The sequence below is a fragment of the Onychomys torridus genome, chromosome 4 (assembly GCF_903995425.1).
Source record: "Onychomys torridus chromosome 4, mOncTor1.1, whole genome shotgun sequence".
In the NCBI taxonomy this organism is placed as follows: Eukaryota; Metazoa; Chordata; class Mammalia; order Rodentia; family Cricetidae; genus Onychomys; species Onychomys torridus.
The window spans coordinates 93,767,658-93,794,641 of NC_050446.1; the positions used below are offsets into that span (position 1 = coordinate 93,767,658).

General features: G+C 44.0%; 2 protein-coding genes across 7 annotated transcripts in view; one reads left to right on the forward strand and one right to left on the reverse strand.

The window, feature by feature from the left end:
- Window positions 1–21,043, reverse strand: part of Exd1 (exonuclease 3'-5' domain containing 1) — a 50,146-nt gene extending 29,103 nt beyond the window's left edge. For 2 of the 6 annotated variants that reach the window (XM_036184055.1, XM_036184052.1), the window contains exons 1-8: window positions 20,200–20,672; window positions 17,650–17,873; window positions 14,493–14,678; window positions 12,751–12,819; window positions 12,469–12,526; window positions 12,068–12,195; window positions 6,623–6,681; window positions 1,821–1,907 (exon numbers count right to left, since the gene is read on the reverse strand). In XM_036184055.1, coding sequence (XP_036039948.1) covers window positions 1,821–1,907; window positions 6,623–6,681; window positions 12,068–12,195; window positions 12,469–12,526; window positions 12,751–12,819; window positions 14,493–14,625 — 534 coding nt within the window. In that variant the 5' untranslated portion in view covers window positions 14,626–14,678; window positions 17,650–17,873; window positions 20,200–20,672. Of the gene's footprint in view, window positions 1–1,820; window positions 1,908–6,622; window positions 6,682–12,067; window positions 12,201–12,468; window positions 12,528–12,750; window positions 12,820–14,492; window positions 14,679–17,649; window positions 17,874–20,199; window positions 20,673–20,788 lie in introns of those variants that run through there. The other 4 variants (XM_036184053.1, XM_036184054.1, XM_036184057.1 and 1 more) reach the window with 4 other exon arrangements.
- Window positions 20,992–26,984, forward strand: part of Chp1 (calcineurin like EF-hand protein 1) — a 34,173-nt gene continuing 28,180 nt past the window's right edge. The window contains exon 1 of the mRNA XM_036184058.1: window positions 20,992–21,310. Within this exon, the coding sequence (XP_036039951.1) occupies window positions 21,244–21,310 (67 nt within the window). The 5' untranslated portion in view covers window positions 20,992–21,243. The remainder of the gene's footprint in view (window positions 21,311–26,984) is intronic.

A 26,984-nucleotide genomic window follows, 5' to 3' on the forward strand; every position in this document is an offset into this window, starting at 1 on the left:
GGCTCAGAGGTCCTGAGTTCAATTCCCAGCAACCACATGGTAGCTCACAACCATCTGTAATGTGATCTGGTGCTCTCTTCTGGCATGCAGACAGAACACTGTGTACATAATAAAGAAATAAACCTTAAAAAAAAAAAAGAAAGAAAGAAATCTGGTAAATGGAGAATGGTAACAGACCTAAGAGCAATTAACAAAGTAATTCAGCCAATGGGCTCTCTACAATCTGGAATTCCTTTGCCTACTCTGTTACATAAAGGATAGTCTCTTATAGCTATCAATTTAAAAGACTGTTTATTTTCAATACCCTTACAAGAAAAAGACAGAGAAAGATTTGCCTTCACAGTGCCTACTTATAATAATTCTCAACCAGTTAAGAGATATCAATGGAGGGTTCTCTCCTACAGGGAATGTTGAATAGCCCAACCCTGTGCCAATATGTAATTGGAAGTAATAGATAAACAATTTCCTGAATCTATAATTTATCATTACATGGATAATATTTTACTAGCTGTTCAAATGCAGATACTTTAGAAAAAATGTTTGAAGAAGTAAAGAAAAATTTGCCTTGTTTGGGATTAAAAATTGCTCCTGAAAAGATACAGAGGAGATTCTATTAATTATTTAGGATAGTAAAATAAGTCTACAAAAAAACTTAGACACCAAAAGGTACAAATTAGGAGAGATCAATTACAGACTCTTAATGACTTTCAATGATTATTTGGAGACAGTTCCCATCTACAAACTATTGCTGGGGTAAAAAATGATGAACTGAGTAATTTGTTCAAAACCTTAGAAGGTGACAAGGAATTAAAATATTCCAAAAGAATTATCACCTGGGGCTGGAAAGATGGCTTGAAGCTGAGAAAGAATTGGCCTTGGTGGAAAAGAAAGTACAGGAAGAACATGTGGATCTTGTGGATCCAAAGCTGGATTGCATTTTGGTTATTTTACACTCTAAACATTCTCCTACAGGAATTTTAATGCAGAGGGAAGATATTATATTGGAATGGATATTTCTACCAAAGAAACAGAGCAAAAAATTAAAAACTTATGTGGAAAAACTCTGACTTGATTTTAAAAGGAAACTGATACTTCATCAATTAGCAGGAATAGATCCAGCAGAAATTGTAATACCTTTAACTAAGGAGGACATTGAAAAATTATGAAAAAAAAAGAGAGGAAAAAAAAGGGGTTGGGGATTTAGCTCAGTGGTAGAGCGCTTGCTAGGCCCTGGGTTCAATCCTCAGCTCAAAAAAAAAAAAAAAAAAAAAGAGAAAAATTATGGACATAAAGTGAACCTTGGCAAAGAGCTTGCAGTAATTTTTTGGGGAGAAATTAACAGTAAATATCCCAAAAGCGATAGAATTGAACTTATAAAGAGAGCTGATTGGATTTTGCCTCATGGCACTTTGGAATCTGTGGTGTGGTGAGGTAAGGTTAGCTTGTGACTATTCCTATTTCACTGATCTCTAAGGCTTTCACCCCTATTTTTTGGCTCTGTGTTTTTTATTTAATAAGACCGCTTAGAAATTTGTCTACAGATGACTTCAGCTGTCTACTCCATTCTGTATTCTTGAGTGTATTTCCTCAATTTACCCTAATACATTTCCCTAATTCTCCTTAATCAGACTCGTGTGGATTTATGACATAATCACACATACATATACAAACACTGAGCATTTGGGAAGTGGATATAGGAGGAGGAACAGGGTTCACAGGCTAGCAAACACACAAGTGAGTTCAAGGCCAGTCTAGGCTCCATAACACCATGCCAGAAACAAAACCAAAGAAAACATTTCAGTTTAGAAAAGATCTTTCACCTGAAGCCAACAGAGTTTCCCATGGCGACACACATTAGCTCCTTCTGCAGCCACACTCAAGACACTCTGCTTCTTGATGTGGAGCATCTGTTAAGAAAAGAAACACACAGTGTTGGGGATGTAGCTCAGTGGTAAAGTGCTTGCCTAGCAAGTGCAGGGCCCTGGGTTCGATCCTCAGCTCAAAAAAAAAAAAAAAAAAGGAACACACCTTTAATCTCAGCACTGGGGCTACACAGAGAAACCCTGACTCAAAAGAATAGATAGATAGATAGATAGATAGACAGACAGACAGACAGACGGACAAGAGGGTTTCATACCTTCAACTCCAACTAAGCCACTTAGCCCAAGCTAGTCCTACCCTCCTGGTTGTTCGGTTTCTACTCAAGTACTGGGATCATAAGAATGTGCCAAACACCCACCCAGCTTGGGTCATCTACGTGCGTGTGCGTGTGCGTGCGCGCGTGCGTGTGTGTGTGTGTGTGTGTGTGTGTGTGTGTGTATGTGTGTGTACCTGTTCACTTGTGAGTATGTGTGCACACATTCATTTGGAGGACGGAGATCCATATCTGGTGTTTTCCTCAGTCACTTCCCATCTTACATTTGAGACAGGTTCTCATCAAACATGGAGCTCACAGATTTGGTTAGACTAGCTGGCCAGCAGCTCTAGGAATCTGCCCATCTCTGCCTCCTCGGCAGTGAGGGCACAGACGGCCATGCTCCTTGCCTTTACCTCGGTGCTGGGGATCCACACTCAGGCCTTCATGTTTGCATAGCAACCATTTTGCTGACAAAGGCATCTTCCCAGCTCCTGGATCATGTTTTGTTGTTTTTCCTTCCCCCAAGTGAGGGTTTCTCTGTGTTACAGGCCTGGCTGTCCTAGATCTCACTCTGTAGATCAAGTTGACCTCAAACTCAGAGTCCACCTGTCTCTGCCTCCCAAGGGCTGGGAAGGAGTGCACCACCTCTGGGTATTTTTTTTTCATCATTTTAAATTTACAACTTTGACTATCACAAACCAGAGTTTTCACTTATACATATAAATTACCACTGAACACATCTGTTCCTCAGTTCAGTTTCAGCATAAGTGTAAACACGTAACTGGAAGATAAATCACTCAGACCTCAAATGCTAATGAAAAAAAAAAAAAACCCTGCTAAAAGTCAACTCTCCCTTTAAAGACATATATTTGACAGGCATGGTGGTATCCATCTGTCTTCCCAGCTACTTTGGAAGCTAGGGCAGGATTGCGTTGGAGGACAGGCTGAGAAAATTATGGAGACTTTGTCTCTGAATCAGTAGCAAATTAAAATGACCCACGCAGTCCCAATTATAAGTTTATATACAACAGAAATTCAGTGACTCTCCTGAAGTCCATTTGTGAACATGAGGATAGTTACTTCCTTTTTTCAAAATCACTGAGATTACACCTAAACACCATCCTGAGTGGTCCTTAGAAAATGGGAGTCAGGATCTGGTTGTGTTGATGTCCTCCTGTAATCCAGGAGGAGACAGGAAGACCAGGAGTTCAAGATCAACTTTAGCTACATAGGAAGTTAGAGGCTGCATGAGGTACATGAGCCTCTGTCTCAAAAATCAAATTGCTGTCAGGCAGTGGTGGCATACGCTTATAATCCCAGCATTTGGCAGGCAGAGGCAGGTGGATCTCCATGAGTTCGAGGCCAGCCTGGTCTACAGAGTGAGCTCCAGAACCGGGGCTACACAGAGAAACCTTGTCTCAACAAAAACAAAACAAAACAAAAAACAAACAAACAAACAAAAACCAACCAAACAAACAAACAAACAAAAGTCCAGTTGCTATCCCTAAAGGCAGCCTGGCATGGTGGTACTCTGCATGAAGCTCGATCCTAATTAGTCTTGACAATAAAAACCAGGAGTCAGCTATCAGGGTGAAAGATGAGAGAAGCAGGGCGGCCACAGAGACCTTTACCTCTAAGGAATCTGGGCTGAATAGGGCATCCTGTCTCTATGAATCCTCAGACTGAATGGGAGAAATCCTGCCTCCACCTTCCTTATATTCCTGTCTCCACCTCTCTAGTGCTGAGATTAAAGGCATGAGCCTCCATTTCCCTATTAGACTGGTTCAATCTTGTGTAGCCCAGGGTGGCCTTGAACTCCTGATCTTCCTGCTTCTTCCTCCCAAGTGTTGGGATTAATGGCTAGTATTGCCCTCTGATCTACAGGAAAACTTTATTTGTCAGAACACAAACAAAATACCATACAACATTAGTGGTTCTCTCCTCTAAACCCAAGCATGCTTATTAAAAGAGGAAAATTCAAAACCTCTCTTATGTCAGAAGGGCCACCTGATAGGGACTGAAGAAAAACCAAAATTTAGGGACTGTGCTAGTGCTACTAATCTCATGATCCTTTGGTTTTATTTTATTAAAACTTTTCTTAAGGGATGAATAGTATATCAAAATTTATAAGATTTTTTTAAAACTTTTTGTCATGATCCTAATGGTTACATGGAGTACTAATTCTAGAAAAAGGGCTTCATCTAGCCTCCTGAACATGATGTCATGTTTGAATCTGTATCAAGTAACTAGGAATTAAGTTTTTGTACTCTGTATGTTTATAACAAATTATGGTCCTTTAACCTCTTTGAGGTCTGCTGCATATGGCATTTAAAATGTTTAAATTCTCTGTAGTGAACCATGACCATGCCTAATAGCGACCTTTGAGGTCTCCAAAAGGAGGACGGCAGCCCCATAACGATGATTCCACCTGGATTATGGTGCCGCCAATAAGCTGACAACCACCACCCGAAGATCAGCTTTGGATTACAAACTGCTCAGGACAATTTCAAGGTGGCTGACTGCGATGATCCAAGGTCACAGACCACTCTAACCAGGACGTTCCCATTACACAGACTGGACAACAAATGGTACAGATGGCTCTCCCACGACTTGACAATTATCCTAGTTTTTTTCAGGGTCCCCTAAAGATGGTGTCTCCCCCAGACAGCAGGAAGTATTTTAAAGAACGTGAAGAGCCGGGCGGTGGTGACACACGCCTATAATCCCAGCACTCGGGAGGCAGAGGCAGGTGGATCTCTGTGAGTTCAAGGCCAGCCTGGTCTACAGAGCTAGTCCAGGACAGGCTCCAAAGCTACAGAGAAACCCTGTCTCAAAAAAAAAAAAAAAAAAAAAAAAAACACCAAACAAACCCATGAAGCCCACATTCCCAAGAGGAGTGGTGGGCAGTTTTGTTTTGTTTTTTTTTTTTCCGATCATTCAGTGGTTTATGGATATTTGTCATCACTTAGGGGAGTTGGTTACAAGTTGTTATTGGTAAAGGTCAGGAAAAAGCTGAACAAAGGAGAGTAGATTCAGGGATCTCATTCTGAAAAGAAAAAGGGGGATATAGAAATAGAATAAAAAGGTAGATTACTGAATCTACTTCTAAAAAGCAACTACTAGTTTTAAATATTTTACATTGGCTCAGATTTTTGTATATTGACACAAATTTACGATGATTTTGGTTAGAACACAGTGTACATGTGTTTCTACTCTTGTTCAAAGTACTGTACCTCTACAGCTCATCTAACAATGTAATGTAAATTTCATACATCCCTATAATCTTACTCTGAAGGGGCTGAGGTAGGAGATATATCTGAGTTCAAGGCTAGAATGGACTATTTGCTAGAGCCTTTCTCAAAAATAAGTAAAGAAGGCCAGTAAGATGGCTCAGTGGGTAAAAGTGTTTGCCATACAAACCTGATGACCTGAGCTAGTTCTGGGCTACCCTGGGCTAGCACTAACTGAGCAGACCTAAGACTGAGTTTGATACAACAAGGTTGATGCAGTAGTGTACATCTGTAACCCCAGCATTCTTCCAGCGATGGGCGACAGAGACAGGACTGCCGAGAAGCTGTGGGTCAGCTGTTCTGGACAAAGTACAGTAGCAGAAACAAGGGATACTCTGTCTCAAACAGTGTGGAAGGGGAGAACTGACTCCTGAAAGATGTCTGCTGACCTCTACACATCGCCATGGCACTCATGCCTGCACATACATATATACATACATTTCACACACACAAATAAAAGTAAATTTTAGAGCCACCAAAGGGGCTGGAGAGATAGTTGAGTGGTTGAATGCTGGATTTCTTGCAGAGGACCTGGGTTTGATTTCTACCACTCACATGGCAGCTTACAACCATCTGTAACTCCAATCCCAGAGCATCTGATGACCTCTTCTGGACTCCACAGGCATTGTGTGAATGGGATGCACAGACACACATGTAAAAGAAACACTCACACACATAAAAAGAATATTTTAAAACCTGTTTTTTAAGTCAGGCGGTGGTGGCACACGCCTTTAGTCCCAGCACTCAGGAGGCAGAGACAGGCGTATCTCTGTGAGTTTGAGGCCAGCGTGGTCTACGGAGTGAGATCTAGGACAGGCACCAAAACTACACAGAGAAACCCTGTCTCGAAAAACCAAAGAAAAAACAAAACAAAACAAAAACTGTTTAAAAATAATAAAACTAGCCAGGCTGAGGTGACAAACACCTTTAATTCCAATGCTTGGGAGGCAGAGCCGGGTGGATCTCTGTGAGTTTGAGGCCAGTCTAGTATACAGAGCGAGATCCAGGAAAGGCTCCAAAAACTACACGGAGAAACTCTGTCTCGAAAAACCAAAAAATAAAAATAAATAAATAATAATAAAACTACCAAAATACTGTTAAGAGGGAAAACATCACAGGTCTTAAAATCAATTTGTAAGACACAGACACGATATCTACAGAGAAGACCACATTGTAAACGACTGATAGTACTTACCGCAGCACCGAACTTCTGCTGGAACTGACCAATGACTGTGTATGTCACCTCCTCTTCCTCTACAAGAGAAGGATGGCACTGAATGTATCTCTCTTCCCTGACAATGGCCCTCTTGCTAATTTTAGACACACTCCTTATCACCTGTTCAGTCCTCACACATCAAGCACAGTGAGTACCAGTTACCACCATGCTTTGTTAACTGAGAGTAACCAGAGTCCCACCATGGATAATCTTACAAACTGAATGGTCTACCATTCCTGTCATAATCCAGGACTGATTCTCTCTTCCTAGGTTTACATACTGAATATGCACTAAGGCCTTTCTGTAGGGATTAATCTATTATTATGTATGCATGTGTATGGTGTGTTGGGTGTGTGTACACATGCTCACATGAATGTGGAGGTCATAAAACAACTTCGTACATTGGGTTCTCTCCTTCTACCTTTATGTGGGTTCTGGGGATTGAATGCAAACCATCCAGCAAGCACCTTTACCCATTGACACATCCTGCCTGCCCAAGTCAAGCACTTTAAAAAGATATTTCATAACAAAAAGTAACAGTTTAAATAAATGAGTCCTGGAAAAGGAATAATACCCACCCACACTGTTGGAGTTTTTAAGTCTTTTATTATTATTATAATAATAATTATTATTATTACGTCTTTTTTGAGATAGGGTCTCACGCAGTCCAGGCTAGCCTTGAACTCATTAAGTAGCTAAGGATGTCCTTGAGCTTCTGATCTTCCTGCCTCTACTTCCACAGTTTATCCATCTGATGGTAATGGGGATGGAACCCAGGTCATGTTAACATGAGTAAAGCATCTTATCCTGAGTTACATCCTAGACCTACCTTAAGAGTTATCTTCTGGTGGCTGTCTTGGTTATGGTTACTGTTCTACTGCTGGGCAGAGACACCACGACCAACCAAACTATCATAAAAGGAAGCGTTTAACTGGAGGCTTGTTTACAGTTTCAGAGGGCTAGTCCATTATCATTAGGGCAGGGCACAGGACAGTAAGCACGAAGCTGGAGCAGGAGCTGAGAATTCTACATTCTGATCCACAGGCAGCAGGCAGAGAGACAGTGGACCTGATGGTGGGCTTCTGAAACATTAACGCCCACCCCAGGGACACACCTCCAACAAGGCCACTCCTCCAACAAGGCCACACCTCCAACAAGGTCACACCTCCTAATTGTTCAAACAGTTCATCACCTAGGGACTAAGTATACAAATCCATGAAGCTACTGGGGCATTCTCCTTCAAACTGGCATAGTTACTGAATAGTTAAGAGTTTTTGCTGTTTTTCCAAAGGACCTGAGTTACTCCCAGTGTCCTGGTCCACTTCCTGTTGCCTTCAGATCAAAATGTCTGCCATCATGCGGTCATGCTTCCTGCCATGATGATGATGGACTGAACCCTCTGAACTGAAATGTTTTCCTTTATAAGAGTTGCCCAGGTCATGATGTCTCTTCACAGCAATAGAAACCCAAACTAAGACAGCCTGTCAAGATAGTTCAGTTAGTTTAATGGCTTGGGAGCAGGTGACTTGTTCAACCCCCAGGGCCTATATGGTGGAAGGCAAGAAGCAACTTTTGAAGTTGTCCCATGACTTCCACAAGAGCCAGGGTGTGCATACATGCATTCATAGGTGTACACACACACACACACACACCCTCTATTTCCTAATCTCTGTAGAGCCACAGGACAACAATCCCCTCTTCTTTTGCATTTATACAGCTCTCTTTGGTAAAGAGCCACCCTGAAGGAAGGGTTTCTCTCCTTCCTCCATGTAGGTCCTGTATTGAACTCAGGCTGTCTGGCTCTGCACAGTGCCTACACAGTGAACCATCTCATTGGCTTGAAATATTTGAAACTGTCTGGGCAGTGGTGGCGCACGCCTTTAATCCCAGCACTTGGGAGGCAGGGCCAGGTGGATCTCTGTGAGTTCGAGGCCAGCCTGGGCTACAGAGTGAGTTCCAGGAAAGGCACAAAGTTACACAGAGTAACCCTGTCTCAAACCCCCCCCCCCAAAAGAAATGTTTGAAACCAATCAGGTCAATGCTCTCAACTCCAGTGGTAGCAGTAGAGTAGGTAGGAAGCGCTGTACGTCTAGATGAGTGTTGAAGGTGGAGCAGAATATCCTGACAGACAGACAGACAGACAGGAGTGTGAGAGGGTAACGTGGAATCAAAGATGATTTTAGGGGTTTGAACCTTAGCATCTGCAAGTATGAAGAGAGCTGTAAGAAGTAAGATGAGAAGAACTCCATGTAGAAAAGGTTTTGGAGACCTGAACAGAAGTTCAGTGAATTAGGGTTCTTTAGAGGAACAGAATCAGTCAAATGAGATAGGTAGATAGATAGATAGGGAGATAGATAGGGAGATAGATAGATAGATAGATAGGGAGATAGATAGATAGATAGGGAGATAGATAGGGAGATAGATAGGGAGATAGATAGATAGGGAGATAGATAGGGAGATAGATAGGGAGATAGAGAGATAGGGAGATTAGATAGATAGGGAGATAGATAGATAGATAGATAGGGAGATAGATAGATAGATAGGGAGATAGATAGGGAGATAGATAGATAGATAGGGAGATAGATAGGGAGATAGATAGGGAGATGGATAGATAGATAGGGAGATAGATAGGGAGATAGATAGGGAGATGGATAGATAGATAGGGAGATAGATAGATAGATAGATAGATAGGGAGATAGATAGATAGATAGATAGGGAGATAGATAGATAGATAGATAGATAGATAGGGAGATGGGGAGATAGATAGGGAGATGCGGGGGGAGAGAGAGACTAAATATGAATAAATTTCTTAAGTCAGTAACAGCAGTTAAGTCACCTGAAAAGTTGAGAATCTGGTAGTTACTTGTTCCTTGAGGCTAAATGCTTCCCCAGTTGGAGTAATACCAAATAGCTGTGTCTCACTGGTTAGGGGGCAACAGCTGTTAGGTATACAGGGCAGGGTGCCTCAGTAGTACCAATCTGGTGCCAGAAGCTCATAAGTTTCCTGGAAAGCCTCTGTTGCCCTAGTCCATAATGAAAGCTTGGAAATGCTGGTTCTGATACCAGTGAAGGAAGCAGCAGCAGCAGCAGCAGCAGCAGAGTAGAATAACTTGGCAGCAGGAGGAAGACCAAGCCAGTAAAAGACCAAATTACTCTCCCTTCTGACATATGCTTTTATCTGGACTGCTACCAGAAGATCCACCCACAATTGAGTGGGCCTTCCCCTGTTAGTCAAGGCAATAAGGACCGTTGTTTGGTAAGATGCCCTACTCAGGTAATCTAGTTTGTGGCAATTTTTTTTTTTTTTTTTCTTGAGACAAGGTTTCTTTCTTTGGCTTTGGAGCCTTTCCTGGAACTCTCTTTGTAGACCATGCTGGCCTCTAACTCTCAGGGATCTGCCTGCCTCTGCCACACAAGTGCTGGGATTAAAGGCATTAGTCACCACTGCCTGGCTGTTGTGGCAAGTTTATATTAAAACCAACTGTGACATTCAGCTTGGGTCAATTTAAGTTTGAATAAAGGCCAGGGATGCTGGCACTCAGGTGATATATTGCTGGGAAGATTGTAAGTAGAGGACAGCATGGGCTACATAGTGAAGCCCTGTCCCCAAAATAGAAAGCGTAGCCTAGTGGTGAGAAGTCTCATATGGAGAGAGAGCTTCAGGAATCAACCAATAGACAGTTTTTAAAACATTGAGACCAGCTGAAGTCACCACCACATGCATGTCATGACACACATGTATCCCCACACACAAATAAATGTAACTGAAAATTAAAAACATAAGCTGTGCAGTGGTAACACACGCCTTTAATCCCAGCACCTGGGAAGAAGCAGCAGGCAGATCTCTGTGAGTTTGAGGCCTTTGAGGCCACCCTGATCTATAAAGTTCTAGGATAGCCAGGACTATAGAAAAAACCGTTTCAAAAAAAAAAACCTTTTATATATATATATGTGTGTGTGTGTGTGTATGTATGTATATGTATGTATATATATACATATCTATATAATTACTAAAGTATATATATTAAACTCAATATATATCATTGAGAAGGAAGATCAGGCATGGTGGTCCTTGTTTGTTATCTTAAGACTTGGGAGACTAGCCGGGCAGTGGTGGCACATGCCTGTAATCCCAGCACTCGGGAGGCAGAGCCAGGTGGATCTTTGTGAGTTCGAGGCCAGCCTGGTCTCCAAGGCGAGTTCCAGGAAAGGCACAAAGCTACACAGAGAAACCCTGTCTCAAAAAAAAAAAAAAAAAAAAGACTTGGGAGACTGTGGCAGGATTGCCCTGAGTTCCAGGTTATCATGGGTTGAAACAAAGAATTACAATTTCTTCACAAAGCTGTCTAGATGTGTTTGTTTATGTTGTTGGTTGGTTGGTTGGTTGGTTTTTTGAAAAAGGGTCTCTTTAGTCCAGGCTGGCCTCAGTCTCTTAGTAATGGGATTAAAGGTGTATACCACAAAAACTAATTTTTTGTTTTGTTTTTTGAGACAAGGTTTCTCTGTGTGGCTTTGGAGCCTTTCCTAGAACTCATTCTGTAGCCCAGACTGGCCTCGAACTCACAGAGTTCTGCCTGCCTCTGCCTGGGATTAAAGTCGTGCACCACCACCTCCTGGCTACTTTTTTTTTTTTTTAAAATGAAAAGCCAAAACCCAAAAATCTCTTCAATACTTTGCCTCCTTTCTCTCTTCAGAGTCCTACGCCCCTTTACTGGTCTATACATTCCTCAGTGACCCATCAGTCTACCTCATCACCTATTCCTTCTTCTGCTGCTCCATATATAATGATTTCCTTGCTGATCCTTGGCATGTCCTACCTCTAGAGCCTTCACATTTTTCTTTTCTCAGTTTAAATACATCTCTCTGCATGTGTTGTATCTCATGTCTATAATCTTGGTCTCATAAGGGTCCAAGGCAAGATGGTTGAAGAGTTTAAGGCTAGCCTGCTAGCTACAGAATGAATCCTGGGCTACAGGAGTGAGACCCTATCACAAAACAACAAAAACTAACCAATTTAAAAATTGGGGCATGGTGGCAGGTGGATCTGAGTTCAAGGCCAGCCTGGTCTACATAGTGAGTTCTAGGACATCCAGAAGTATATATTGAAACCCTATCTCAAAACAAGAGCCTGGAGTGGTGGTGCTTATTTTTAATCCTACCACTTGGGAAACTGATGCCAACCTGGGTACACAAGGAGTACTGCAGCAGCCAGGGCTATCTATGACTAGACTGCGGCTCAAAACAAAGAAAAAAGGAGGCATTCCTCAGGACATCCAAATGGCTCAATGCCTCCCTCCTTTAGGCCTTAATGCTAATGTTACTACTTCAGCAAAACCTGCCCTGGACACACGAAAACTTAGAAAGTACATGATCCACTGTGAGGCACAATAAAAAGCCTAGCGGATTCAGAGGTGCAGCACTCACCAGATGGGCAGTGTTTGAGGTCACTGAGTAAAGAGCTGGTTGGCACCTCTGGTGCAGGTGAAGCAGGCTCACATACAGGAAGGTCTTGGTCTTTCGCTTTCTCCATTCCAGCTCTTCCTGCATTTACGCTATCCTTACAAAAAACCACAGTCAGATGAACTTGTCCTTTGTTAGTGGTGCCATGTACAGACCTCCCTACTCGTTAACAGCAAAGACTGCAGCCCATTTCTACTGCTCACATCCACTGCTGGAGGTGCCATCGAGAGACAGACACACTGACCTGCTTGTTTTTAGTTCCTTAGACCATCTGAGAAGTAAGCAGCTAGAGCACTAGATTAAGTCTGTCTCCTCTACTGTGCTCACTTGGAAAACCTCACAGTGAAGAAACTGTCTCGTAATACCTAACAGAAGACGCCTTTTCTCCCGATGCGCCTTCTTCTGCTTCATCCATTAGTTCCACTGAAAAACAACCAGAACATTTTCAACAGTTTCTGGCAGAAAACTCCACCCCACACACTGTGCCCAACTGCAGACTATAAATGGTGGAAAGCAGAAAAAATAAGCTCATGTATACAGCACTAAAGACAAGACAAATCCTATTTTCTTTCAAATGCCTAAATGAGGCAGAGAAGTAAGTTTTCTATTGCAGATTCCGATTAGCGATTAGGGATCATAAAACTTACCATTCAAAATCTCATGCCCAAAAAACATTTTCACTCCTGGGACACTCCGGCCTGTCTCTACGTTCTTCACTGTGATAGAAAAGAATCTTCAGCTGGGCGATGGTGGCACATGCCTTTAATCCCAGCACTCGGGAGGCAGAGGCAGGCGGATCTTTGTGAGTTCGAGGCCAGCCTGGTCTACAGAGCAAGTTCCAGGAAAGGCGCAAAGCTACACTGAGAAACCTTGTCTCAAAAAAACAAACAAACAAAAAAACAACAACAAGAAAAGAAAAAAAGAAAATAATCTTCACTGATAGAAAACTGTGTCTAGTTAATAACACTTTCCCCCCCAAACTGCAAAAAAACTGTGAACTCTCTTAAAATTACTGAAATACGAATTTTATATAAAAATCCCTTCTTTCTGGGCTGTGGAGATGGCTCAGCAGTTAAGAGCACTGGCTGTTCTTCCAGAGGACCTAAGTTCAATTCCCAGCACACACATGGTAGCTTACAACCATCTGTAAAGAGATCTGGTGCCCCTCTTCTTGCCTACAGGCACACATGCAGACAAAACACCATATATTTAATAAATAAATAAATCTTTCTTTTAAAAAAATCCTGCAGGATGGTGGTGGGCACACGACTTTAATCCCAGCACTCGGGAGACAGATCTCTGTGAAATTGAGGCCAGCCTGGTCTATATAGCAAGTTCCAGACCAGCCAAGGTTATATAATGAGACCTTGCAAAAAGGAAAAAAAAAAAAAAAAAAAAAAGAAAGAAACTAAAAAGAAAAAAATTCCCAATTACTGGGATTAAAGACATGTGCCAGTCCAGCAGTGGTGGCCATGCCTTTAATCCCAGGACCCGGGAGGCAAAGTCAGGCAGATCTCTGTTGAGTTTGAGGCCAGCCTGGTTTAAAGACAGGCTAGAACTACACATAAAAACCCTGCTGCAAAACAACAACAAAAAAGACACATGCCACTACACCTGTCCTGTGTGGGGTTAGGGTTTGAACCTCAGGCTTTCTGTGTGTTAGCCAAGAACTCAACCTACTGAGCTACATCCCCAGCCCTGGTTTGGGCTTTTGACACAGGTTCTCATGTATTCCAGGCTGCCTTCAAACTCTTTATGTAGTTGAGACTGGCCCTGAACTCCTGACTTCGGGACTTCTTTTTGTCTAAGACAAATTAATTCTTTAAATCAGTGATTTTTTTTTCTCCCTCTGTTGAAGCCAAAAGCAATTTCAATAACAAGATTAATTTCAATATTCATGTAAACAATAATTAACAGAAGTTCCCCAAATTTAGAACTATATATTGAAAACTACCACCCTCAGGGCTGTGGAGATGGCTCAGCAATTCAGAGCACTCTTCCAGAAGACCAGGGTTTGATTCCCAGCACCCATGTAAACAATTCACAACCATCTGTAACTCCAGGGGGTCCTATGTCTTCTGGCCTCGGAGGGCACCAGGCATGCATGTGGCACACAGACATACATGCAGATAAAACATTCACATTCATAAAGCAAATAATTAATAAAAAAGAAAATTTCCACTATAATGTCAGTGAGAGTATGCAAGTGAGGACCACCCAACACAGGTAGCCATGTTGCTCTGCTAGGGAATAGTATTCTAATATTCATACCTTTCTTAAAATAGGAACAACACTACTTTCCCAGCTACTAATGCTGCCCACAATCATCACCCACACGCAGTTGCTAATCTCTTAAGGAGGCAGAAGAAAATGACAAACAGAACCCAACCATTTTTTAGGACAACAATCTTGTTAGGATCCACATGCTGGAGCACGCCCTCGAAGATGCCAGAAGCCAAGGTGAGTTTCACTCTTCTCCACAAAATGTGGTTGAGGAAATGATAGTCACTGCTGGGATCCATGCGCTGTGATTCCAAAAGCAGACTTCAAAGAACCTTCGTCAAGCATCCAAACACTTAAAAATTAACAAAGAGATCATTATTTTGAAAAGTCTACTTTGATCTGGGTATGGTGGTGCATATCTTTCATCCTGAAGACTGAGGTAAGGGTGATCTCTGATTTAACAGCTTGGTCTACATAGTAAGTTCCAGGCAAGCCAGGGAGACCCTGTCTCAAAAACAGTTTCAAATGTTTGAGGGTTGGGGATTTAGCTCAATGGTAGAGCACTTGCCTAGCAAGCGCAAGGGCCTGGGTTTGATCCTCAGCTCAAAAAGGGGAAAAAAAAAGAAAGTTTGGTTATTTACCATTTCTCCAAATTTCTTTTTTTGTTTTCTTTTTTTTTTGGGGGGGGCAGGATTTCTCTGTATAACAGCCCTGGCTGTCCTGTAATTACCTTTTTAGACCAGGCTGACCTCAAACTCACAGAGATCCACCTGCCTCTGCCACCCAAGTGCCGAGATTAAAGGTGTGCACCACCACCACCACCACCACCAGAAATGGTGGTGCATTTCTCCAAATTTCTAAGGCAGTGGTTCTCAACCTGTGAGTTTTGGCCCCTTTGGGTGGGAGTAGGGTATTAAAAGACCCTTTTACAGGGGCTGAATATCAGGTATTTTACATACCATATATTTACATTATGATTCATAACAGTAACTAAGTTAGTTATGAAGTAGCTAATACATTTATGGTTGGGGGTCACTACAACATGAGGAGCTGTATTAAAGGGGCGCAGCGTTAGGAAGGTTGAGAACCACTGCTCTTAGGGATAAGAAGAGCAGTTCGGTTTTGTTCCTTATTTTAGAATACTAAGAAGAACCACAGCAAGTACAATTTTATTTATTTTTATTTTACGTGTACAGTTGTTTTGCCTCCATGTGTCTCTGCACATAAGTTTAGTGCCGGAGGAAGCCAGAAGAGGGTGCCAGATCCCCTGAAACTGGAGTTGCTGATGGTTGCTGGGAACTAAAGCTGTGTCCTCTGAAAGAGATCTTAAGCACTGATCTCTCCAGTCCCACAATTTTAATTCTTTTTTTTTTTTTTTTTTTTTTTTTTTTTTTGGTTTTTTTGTTTTTGGTTTTCGAGACAGCGTTTCTCTGTGTAGCTTTGTGCCTTTCCTGGCTCTCACTCTGTAGACCAGGCTGGCCTTGAACTCACAGAGATCTGCCTGGCTCTGACTCCCGAGTGCTGGGATTAAAGGCGTGTGCCACCACCGCCAGGCCAATTTTAATTCTTTGTTATTTTGTCTTTTTTTTTTTTTCCCCAAACCCAGGGCCTTGCGCTTGCTAGGCAAGTGCTCTACCACTGAGCTAAATCCCCAACCCTGCTAATTTTAATTCTTATGTCAGAAAACTGTAGGGCTCTGTGCAAGACAAGATTAGCTTTTTTGTTTGTTTATAAAATGAGCATGGTCAGTGAAGGATGTGGAAGAGAGGAATCCGAAAAGTTTTTAAGACTCTAGACACAAGAGGACTGAGGGACATAGGAACTCAGACTATGGCAGCATGTACAGGAACTGCACAGCTCCCAGCACTGAGAGGGGAGGTGGACACCAGCTCCCATCTCTAAGAATGTATCTCCAGTTGACAACTGCTCAAAATGAGCTTCTCTAATGAAGTCTCACTGGGTGTACAAACCACCTTTAAGGGCAGGCAGACTCTTCTGTCCAGGAGTACGAAAAATGAACTCAATTGTATTTTTGGAAATATTTTCTTATACTACTTTGCCTGGGAATTTTTTACCTTATTGGACTTTTGCTTATATACTAAGGTTTCCGATTTTGCAGGTTTTGTTTCTTTGTTTGTTTGTTTGTTTTTGGTTTTTCGAGACAGGGTTTCTCTGTGTAGCTTTGTGCCTTTCCTGGAACTTGCTCTGTAGACCAGGCTGGCCTTGAACTCACAGAGATCCGCCTGCCTCTGCCTCCCAAGTGCTGGGATTAAAGGTGTGTTTGTTTTCTAAAGAGAGGGAAAGAAGGATTGGAATTCCAAGTGTAGAGAGGTGGGAAAGATCTAGGAGGTGATAAGGGAGGGGAAATCATGATCAGAATATATTGTATGAAAAAATATTCTCAATTTAAAAAATGGACATGGTATCCCCTTTCTTATCATAGCTAAATAGAGGATTTTTACTTATTTTATTGAGATCAATCTTACTGTATAGCCCTGGAAGGCATAGAATTTGCTATAAAGACCAGCCTGGTGTACAGCTCATAGAGATGCACCTGCCTCTGTATCCTGGATGCTGCAATTAAGAAATATGCTATGTCTGGTTCTCACTGAGCCGACTTCCCAGCTCCCAAGTGTTTTTTTTTTTTTTCTGTTTATACTGGTGATGCTGGGGACTGTACCCAGAGCCCTGCACAGGCTCTCTATCACCGGGATACATCCCTAGCCCAAGTGCTATCATTTTTTTTCACTGTTACTTCTTTTATTTACAAATTTTTATCCATTTTTGTTTTTAATTTTAAAAGTTTTAGTTTATTATTATTGTGCTTTTGAAACAGGGTCTCACTGTGTAGACATGGCTGGCCTGGGATTCTTTGTAGGGTAGGTGGCTTTGAACTCACAAAGAGTGCTTTAGAGTGTTGGGATTAAAGGCATGTACCATGACACTAGGCTTTTATTATTATCATTTTGTATGTATGGGTGCTTTTCTTGCATGTATGTCTGTGAATCACATGTATGTAGTGCCCTCGGAAGCCAGGAGGAGCTGGAGTTACAAACGGTATGTCATCAAATGGGTACCGGGACCTGAATGCAAGTTCTCTAGGAGAGCAGCCTCTAGCCCCAGTATTCTTTTGTGTGTGTGGTTTTTTGAGACAGGGTTTCTCTGTGTAGCCTTAGCTGTCCTGGAACTCGCTTTGTAGACCAGGCTGACCTCAAACTCATAGAGATCCAGTTGCCTCTGCCTCCCAAGTGCTGGGATTAAAAGTGGGTGCCCGCCATGTCCGGCTACATTTTTATTCTTTAAGGAAGGGCTCTCAAACATACCGATACTTTCAACAAGCAGCACATAATCTACAGATGAGAAAAGAGGCTCCAGCATCCCCCTCTCTGTTATGCCTGAGATGCTGGTGTCTTCCTGTCTCAATTCTCCACAGCGCAGGGTTTCAGGTCTGTGTGTGGCCGTGCCAGCTGTCTAGGTGGCCACTGGGATCTGGATTCAGCTTTTATGTTTGAGCAGCAAGCCCTCTCGCTGAGCCATCTCTGCAGCCCTGTGACACAGACGACACACACATAAGGCTAGGATGTTCAAAACTGGAAAGTTACAACATGCCTAGGAGGGAAGAAAATTCAAGACAGGCCAAACGGGGCAGGAGAGACTGCTACGCAGTTAAGATTGCTTTCTGTTTCCAGAGGCCCTCCCTAGGTCTGGTGTTTCCCAGCATCCATATTTGGTGGCTCACAACCCCTCTAACTCCAGCTCTAGGGGACAGGATGCCCTCTTCCAGCCTCCACTGGTGAGAACACACACATCCCTCTCACATACAAGTACCACCACCACCACCACCACCCCCAAACACAGGTTTCTCTGTGTACCCTTGGCTGTTCTGGAACTTACTCTGTTAAAAATCAGGCTGGCCTCAAACTCAGATCTGCCTTCCTCTGCCTCCAGGGTGCTGAGATTAGAGAGTGTGCACCACCACTGCCCAGCACACAAATACCACTTTTAAAGGTTGAAACAAATCAGAAAAAAAATCCCACATAGCAAAGAAATTATTGTTACTGTTTTTAGACAGGATCTTCCTGTTGTATATTTGGTTTGTGTTCTGACACATGAAGCTTGCCTGGAGATCAGAGGGCAGAGCTAGCCACTAGTTAACCATAGAGGCCAGGCAGTGGTGGCACACACCTTTGATCCCAGTACTTGGTAGGAGGAAGCAGGAATCAGACAGGAATATAAGGTGGGTGGAGACAGGATCTCCTGCCCATTCAATTTGAGGTTTTGTGGAGACAGGATCCCTCCCCTATTTGAGCTGAGGACTCAGAGAGGTAAGAGGTGGTTGGCTGCTCTGCTTCTCTGATCTCCAGGCAAGCCTTATTTGTCAGAAGATAAACAAAATATCATACAACATCTTCCTGAGTAGTCCCGGCTGGACCGGAATGCCCTATTTAGACCATGGTGACCTTGAATTTGTGCAAAGATACTTCTGCCTCTGCTTCCTCAGTGCTGTGATTATAGACATTAGCCACCAGACCTCACACAAAGGGTTTAATTGGATACAGTCATCAAAATTTATATTAAAAATTAGGAGAAAAAAAAAAGGTTGGGGATGTAGCTCAGTGGTAGAGCGCTTGCCTAGCAAGCACAAGGCCCTGGGTTCGATCCTCAGCTCTAAAAAAATGAGGAAAAAAAATGTCAGGATGAAGAGAGGAGCTTCTAGGCCAACCAAGAAAGGGATTACGCATATGTCTGACATCAAGATTCCACACCACATTAATGGGCTTCTTAGACTGCCACATCCAAAACAGTACTGTCAGCATACGAAGGCTGATCTCAGATGGGGTAAGACAAGGGGTTAATTAGGAAACAACTGAGTCAGACTAGAACTTCAGTGGGCAGAGGAGCCTTGGGGAGCAAGGCTGAGCTGCTATGGCCGAAGTAACTTTGAAGCTAGGAACCTGAGGCGTTTGAGAGAGGCGCTAAGATATTTCCGCACTAAGTTGATGAGAACTTCTTCCATTTCTCAAGCTGGTTCTAAACCAAGGGGTCAAGGGGCAAGGCAGGTGATGCCGCAGGAAGACCTCTGCTTCACTTGAGAGGGTGTATACTAGATGTGGCTTTTAACCTTTTCTTTAGCAAACAAAAAAAAATGCCATAAAAATAAAATGCAAATTGGGCAGTGGTGGTGCACGCTTAATCCCAGTGCACAACTTTAATCCCAGCATTCGGGGAGGCAGAGGCAGGCAAATATCTGAGTTCAAGGCCACCCTGGTCTATACATCGAGTTCCAGAACAGCCAGGGCTACAAAGCCCTGTCTCGAAAAACAAACCCTAGAGAGAGGGGAGAGAGGAGAGGGGAGGGGAGGGGAGGAAGAGAAGAGGAGAGGAGAGAGAGGAATAAAATGAAACCACATGGAGGCTCAAGTGTGTAATCCCAGCCATTTAAGAGACTGAGACCAGCCAGGGCTCCTCTGGAAAAAAGAAGAAAAGCATTTCCCCACGTCTAGGAAGGGTTTTATGGGCCCAGGCAGGTCTCAAACTCGCTACCTGCAGCATGAACTCCTAATCCTCCAGCCTCTACCTCCTGGGATTACAAGCAAGGTATTAATGAGAGGCAAAAACAAACAAACAAACATCTCCTTGCACAGGATTTCCCGGTATTTCTCAGGCTTTGCTCAACTCGGAACTTTGCTGCTTTCCCCTAACAAGTGCTGGCTCGCGGTTTAAAAATCCTCATTGTTAAAACAAGGTAAGTTTCAAAGTGTAAACGACAGCCCCTGCTCGAGGTATTCACTCTCCCTCATCTTCTCACCTTTAGGGTCCTCTACCACCCACCCCCACTCACCCCCGGGCAAAGAAATTTGGGAAATCCGGACCTTAATTTCAGTCAGATGGTGAGTTCCTCCAAATGAAGAGGAACTACCGTTAAAGAAGAAATCTGGGAGGTGTCTTGGCACAGCCACAAGACACACACCGGATGAAAACTCGCAACGCCAGCCGCTGACACCGCCTACGACGCCCCCGGGGCGAACGACCAGCAGCTTTCCGGAGCAGCCAATCAGCTTGCGGCCCCGAGCCGGCTCCCAGCACCCCCTTCACCGCCGAACACCAGAACGACGCAGCCAATCGGCGTGCGGCTGCCAGCGCCCTCCAGTGGGCAGGGCAGAGAGAGCAGGAAAGATGCAGCCAATGGGCGTGCGGCCGCGAGGCGGCTGCCAGCGCCCTCCTGCGGCCGGAGGTGGGGGAGCACAGGAAAGATGCAGCCAATCGGCGTGCGGGTCATTCCAACACCAACCTACTGAGGCCAGGGGAAGGACAGCAGGAGTGGGAGAGGAAAAAAGGGCGGACGGAGAGACAGAGAGAGCGGAGAGGGCAGGAAAGACTGTGCCAGACCCAGGCGGGGGTCCCGCCCTAGGCTTTCCCCGACTCGTTCTGTCGGTTTTCTTTCTCCTCAATTCCTGTCACCTGGAGGGCGGGATTCCTGGTATTCAGAGTCCTCAGAGAAACCTGTGGGTTCCGCTGACCGTCTGCCTCTGGTTTGTCGGGAAACGGCGGCTCGGCGGCACTGCCCTTTTAACTGCGGTCGCTAGCGCCACCCTGGCATCGCCGCTTTAAGGCCGGCGGCAGCCGCGGTTCCGGGGGCGGGGTCTGTCTCCCTTTGGACTCCCGCAGCCGCGGGGCTGATTCATTCCGGGCTCGAGCGCCAAGCTCTGACGTTGCGCCTGCGCAGGGCGCGGCCTCGCTCCCGATTGGCTGGTGTCGGGCCGCCCTCCCCCGCGCGCCACCCCTAGTTTCCCTCCCCGGGCCGCAAGAGAAACAGTGCCCTCTCCCTTCTTGACCCCTGGCCCTTCCCTCCCTCCTCCCCTCCCGCCGCCGTAGCCTCTGGCGCTGCCGCTCCCGAAGGAGCTCCCGCCGCGGTGATGGGGTCTCGGGCCTCCACATTACTGCGGGACGAAGAACTCGAGGAGATCAAGAAGGAGACTGGCTGTGAGTTCGGGTTGGGAGGTGGGAAGGCGGCCGGGCGCCTCCGGCTGGCCTCAGTTCCGAGCGCGGTTGTCGCCGAGGTCTTAATCTGGGTGCGGTGACTTTGTTGGGAGGGTCCCGTGCAGCCTCTGGGGTTTGGGGTAACCGAAGGCTAGGGTACCTGTGCGTTCATCTGTAGCTTCTCGGCCGGAGCCGGGAAGTGGCTCGTCTAGTGCTGTCTTGCCTCAGAAGGCTGGAATCTCGGTCCAGCCACGAGCACAGACTCCACCACTCCACTCTTGCCCACGAAAATCCGCGAATTTTCTTTCTTCATCGTGCCTCTTCCAGATACATCCTGAACAGCAGGTCAAGCAGAAGCAAATCCAGGAAACCTGAATGGTTCCTGGAGAAAACGTAATACATAACCAGTGAGGTTTCTCGGCAAGGACCTAGAACTGCTAAAATCACACGCAAGGAAGAATAAACTCAGTGAAGAAGATCGTATAGTAAGGCTTGTGACCAGGGACTGGAGACCTCTAAGCAATCAGGAGTCCGAAAACCTGAGACTTTTACATCTGAACTGTTGGAGAAAAAACAGGGGTACAGTGACTAGGTTTTTAAAAATACAATGAGGACACTTGTCCTATTTTCATACATATTAATTTCTGCTATGTTGCTGTATCTTATGCAGTTGATATTGAAACTGGACGTATTCCAAAATCTGTGAGTTTGTACCAGGAACAGATTTTTTTAAAATGTACTCTGGGTTCTTCTTTATTAACCTGAACCAAGGAGCAACAGGGCTTAAGGAATTCAGATACACTGAGAACACCACCAAACCTTTGAAAAGCCGTTGATAATGTATGACATAATTGTGTTGCTCCCGTGCTTTCTTAGTGATCCTTGTGATTTTGTTGAGTTTTGTAAGCTGTATCTTCGTGGTACCTGTGTTTGACGATAGTGTGAGCACCAAGTAACACAATGGCAAATAGCACTGAGGGATTACTGGGCGAGTTACAGAATCCTCCAGGAATGGAGTCCTTGGATAAGTTAAAAGTTGTCCTGGCTGTCTGACAAGTTCAACTTTCTAGAGTGTTCAAGTTGGGAGAGATGTTATCTAGCCCCACCTCCTACCTGCATTGGTTTGCTTCCTCTACCGAAGTACCTTACTAACACATATGGCTGCCAGGCTTTGCCAAGATCTTTAACCACACTGACCTACCTCCTTAACCAAGGTGACCCTTTTCACAATTTTGAGTGGATGACAGAAATTACTTAGCTTTTCATAGCTTTTGTTTGGCTACTCAACCTCATGGACATTTCATGACTTATTCTGATTCCATGAGTGGAAATGTATGCAGCTGGATTCAGCAAGCATTTTACTACGTTTTGTGGCCTCTGACCACACTTGTAAACATAATGACTTCTTTACATCTGAGGTGACAACCAAATTAGAGCGTCTTTGTTTCAAGCACAGAGTCACATCATGAGGAAGTGTAGTGAGTAGGGACAAGCTCTTGTTTTCTTTTGTTTTTTGACACAGATCTTATTTTGTAGCCCAGACTTGCTTAGAATTTACTACATAAACCGGGCCTGATGATACACACCTTTAGTACTGGCAGAAGCAGGTGGATCTCTGAGTTCAAGGCCAGCCTGGTCTACATAACACACTCCAGAATAGCTAGGACTACACAGGGAAACCCTGTCTTTAAAAACAAAACAAAACAGCCAGGTGATGGTGGCCTTTAATCCCAACACTCGGGAGACAGAGGCTGGTGGACCTCTGTGAGTTGGAGGCCAGCCTGGTCTACAGAGCAAGTTCCAGGACAGTCAGAGCTACACAGAGAAACCCTGTCTCTAAAAACAAAACAAAAACAAAACGTTTCTTTACATAGCCCAGGCTAGTTTCAAATTCATGTCTGTCCCCCTGCCTCAGCTTCCTGGGTGCTATGATTCTAAATATAAGCCATTATGCCCAACTGGGAAAAAGCTGTTTTTGTTTCAGAGTGAATGGAACAGTAATAGCATTCCAGTTTCTTTTCCTAAGTCCTGACTGTAGGGCTGAGTTCTTTTACCTTGTGACTCATGGACAAACCTAAGTAATCATGGATGAACTATTATCCTGGTTACCCAAGAGTGATTCAAGTAGGAGAAAGATTGCCACCAAAACCAGTGTATGTGTTGATTGGGAAAGCCTAATGAAACAAGTACTGATACTTTGCAGCATCTATCTAATATTATGCTAGATTCAGAGCAGATGGTGACAAAAGACACCCACAGCCTGGCTGGGGAGATAAGCCCGAGAGAGTTATGATTAGCATCAGGACATAAGGAAGCTGAAATCCTGCAGCACCCACCTTCAGAATTTAGGGAAGAGTCGTGAGCTGGCCTTGTGGAGTACAGGAGTTGGGTCTTGACACATGAATGGATTAATTTTGGCTAAGTTAACCTAGGGTGTCTCAGTGTCCTAGCAACTGTTAGTCCTGTTGGCTACAGGGTCAGTCCTTTACCCTAAAGACTGAGCTGTGAGTTTATCTCGTTAGCACCCTTAGCAGAGGCTTGTTTCCTTTTCTTTTTTCTTTCTTTCTTTCTTCTTCTTTTTTTTTTTTTTCTTTGACAGGTTCTTGTGCATCCCAGACTGGCCTCAAATTTGAGAGCCTATTGCTTTAGTCTCCCAAGTACTGGAATTACAGGTGTGTCAACTCCACAAAACACCTTCAATCCCAGTACTCGGGAGGCAGAGGCAGGTGGATCTCTGAGTTCAAGGCCAGCCTGGTCTACAGATTGAGATAGCCAGGGATACACAGAGAAACCTTGTCTTGAAAAAACCAAAGTGAGGCAGGGAAGCCAGATGTGGAGGCAGAGGCAAGTGGATCTCCCAAGTTCCAGGCCAACCAGGGCTGCACAGTGAGACCCTGTCTCAAAAAGAAAGGAGACACTTCGTTGTCATAAAACACCTACCATAGTTAGCCTTTGTTCTATCTCTTTCTTTCACATTTCTACATTTTATAAGAGATGTAATTGGAGGGAGGTCACAGTGCCTTAGAAATTTCTGTAATGACCCTTAGTTCCCTTAGCCATAGGAAGAGCTTGGCTGTAGATTGCGAGAAATCTTAACTTTGAGCAGGGTTTATGCCAGCTAAATAAATAGTGGTGAGTACAGACTGGTTTATTTTTAGTTTCTGCCCTCTGTGTGTCATGTGTGTATGGGCAGGGTGTTGTGCAGGGTTAGAGGTGAGTTGTACAGGCCAGTGAGTTTTGTTTGTTTGGAAGGGTGTATCGGTGCTCTGAAAGATACAGGTCTCTCTAGTTCCAGCAGAGTACAACCCTGACAAAGGCAACTGCTTGAGAACAGTTTCTTGAAGTTGCGCTTCTGGGTGCTCCTGCCTCCTTCTGGGCCCTCCTGCCCTCTCCCTGTAGCACCACATTGATTCTGTGGGTGCAGAGGGCCCTCCTGTCTTCTGTCCCTATTGAATTGGAAGTGCACAGATGATATCTTTAGCAGGTTTGGAATACTTTGTAAGGTTCTGTACCCTTTAGTTTTCTCCCAGAGTTCCAATTTCTGTCTAGAAAGGGATAAGGAGAACTGTGTGTCAAGATAGAGACCAGAACTCTGAAGGAGTAGAACCTTATGAATGAGGAAGGGGTTCAGAACATAGACTATTTGGAAGCTTACATAGAAATTCACGGCCCCTACAAGCAGCTGCAGAGATAGAAGCTGTCTTCTGAGTTTAATGCTCAAAACAGTAACACACGTGTAACATGCAGTAGACGCTATTATGGAAGAGCTGGAGCAGATACCTTAGGTTGTATGTAGGAAAAGGCAAATGTATCGTGGCCTGGCCTGAATGTATCAGATTCAGAAGATTAGAATTCATACCAGATGTAGGAGCTTATTTTATGCCTGTAACTCCAGCATTAGGGAGGCTAAGATCAGAGGGTTATGAGTTCAAGACTAGATTAGACTGTATAGCTAGATTAGACTGTATAGCAAGATACTGTCCTTTTGATGGCTTCTCCAGTAAAGGTGCTTGACACCAAACCTGATGTTCCGAGTTTGATTCCCAGGACCCGCATGGTGGAAACTCTGGCAAATTGTCCTCTGACCTTCACATGTGGGCTGTGGCACAGATGCATGTGGACACATGCATACACACACATAACTATAATTTTTAAAATAAAAGGAAGGAGCTGGAGATGTGGTTCAGCAGTTGGGAGTGCTTGCCATTCTTCCAGAGGACCCAAGTTGGTTCTCTGCACCCACATGTCAGCTCACTATTCTCTGTAACTTCCTTTTTTAGCTTCTGTTGGCACTAAGCACACACAAGCTACACATACATACATTCTGGCAAAATAAAATAAATAAATAAAAAGAAATAAATCTTACAGTCTCAAACAAAAAAACTCAAGAGTTCAGATTTTGTACTGTAAACTTTCAAATATACAGAAAAGTTGAAGTAAATGACCACCAATACTTGTTCTTATTTCCTACATATGTTGTTATAGTTTTGCCATATTTGCTTTTTTCATATTTGTCTATTTTTGTCCATTAATCTGTTTATTTATTTATTTTGGTGTAAGGGATTGAACCTAGAGTCTGGCTTTTATGAATACTTGGTAGAAAGGGATAGACCATTGAGCTCCGCCTCCAGCCCCGATTTTGTTTTTGTTGTAGACAGGGTCTTACTGTAACCCTGGTTGACCTGGAACTCACAGCACTTTCCTTTACCCTTACTTTCCTGTGTTGTGTAGGAAGAGGGAAACAGTTGATAACCTCAGTGCTGTCCCAGTTCCTAAGAAAGCTGAGAGTGATTTCTGTCACCTGCTGGTCAGTGATAGTAAAGTTCGCCCTGTTCTGAGAAGGTGCGTTTTGTTTGTTGTTTGGTTGGTTCACTTTATTCTTTCCTTGGGCTGGGTTTGGAAGCCGTTCCTTGAGCATGCTCTGAAGTATTTCTATTGATGTCCATCCCCTGCTTGTTTTAGAAAATACCTTTTTGGTCTCTTTCTGTTGTTTTTCTAGACAGGGTTTCTCTGTGTAGCCCTGGCTGTCCTGGAACTCGCTCTGTAGACCAGGCTGGCCTCGAACTCAGATCTGCCAGCCTCTGCCTCCCGAGTGCTGGGGTTAAAAGTGTGCTCTACTACCACCCAGCGGTCTCCTTTAATCCTTAAGAGACTGGGTTAGATCTTAAAGTCCTTACATTAGAGAAACGTCGGGGTACGAAGCATAAAGGAGCAGCTAGAGGTGCAGGCTCAGCTCTACAGTCTTTCCTGAGGTGCCCTTGCCTGCAGTTGTACGCTCTAACCCAGGTTGTCCTCTGCATTCAGATAGGGTCTAAATGATAGCAAAATAATTTCACCCATCTTTAACTTCTCATGCTTCCCCCTGCCAGTCCACATTGGTGCTTTCATGTCTGCGAAATACCTTCCTTCCCTGAACATGAGGCAGAAATGATTGAAGCTCTGAACTCAGGGTTAACGGGGTCTTTTCATTCATCATATAAAATAATTAGCCGGCCTCAGCAGGGTAGACTACAGCTACCTTCATTCAGGACATAGTCCTAGTCCTAGTCTATTCTAAGGGAAGTTGTAAACTCCTAAGATCCCCTCTGCGTTCCCAGGAGCGTTACAGGTTTTAGGTGCCTGTCTGGTTGGTTAGTTTAGCCACTTCAGTGAGTTTAGTTTTACTGGAAACATGTCC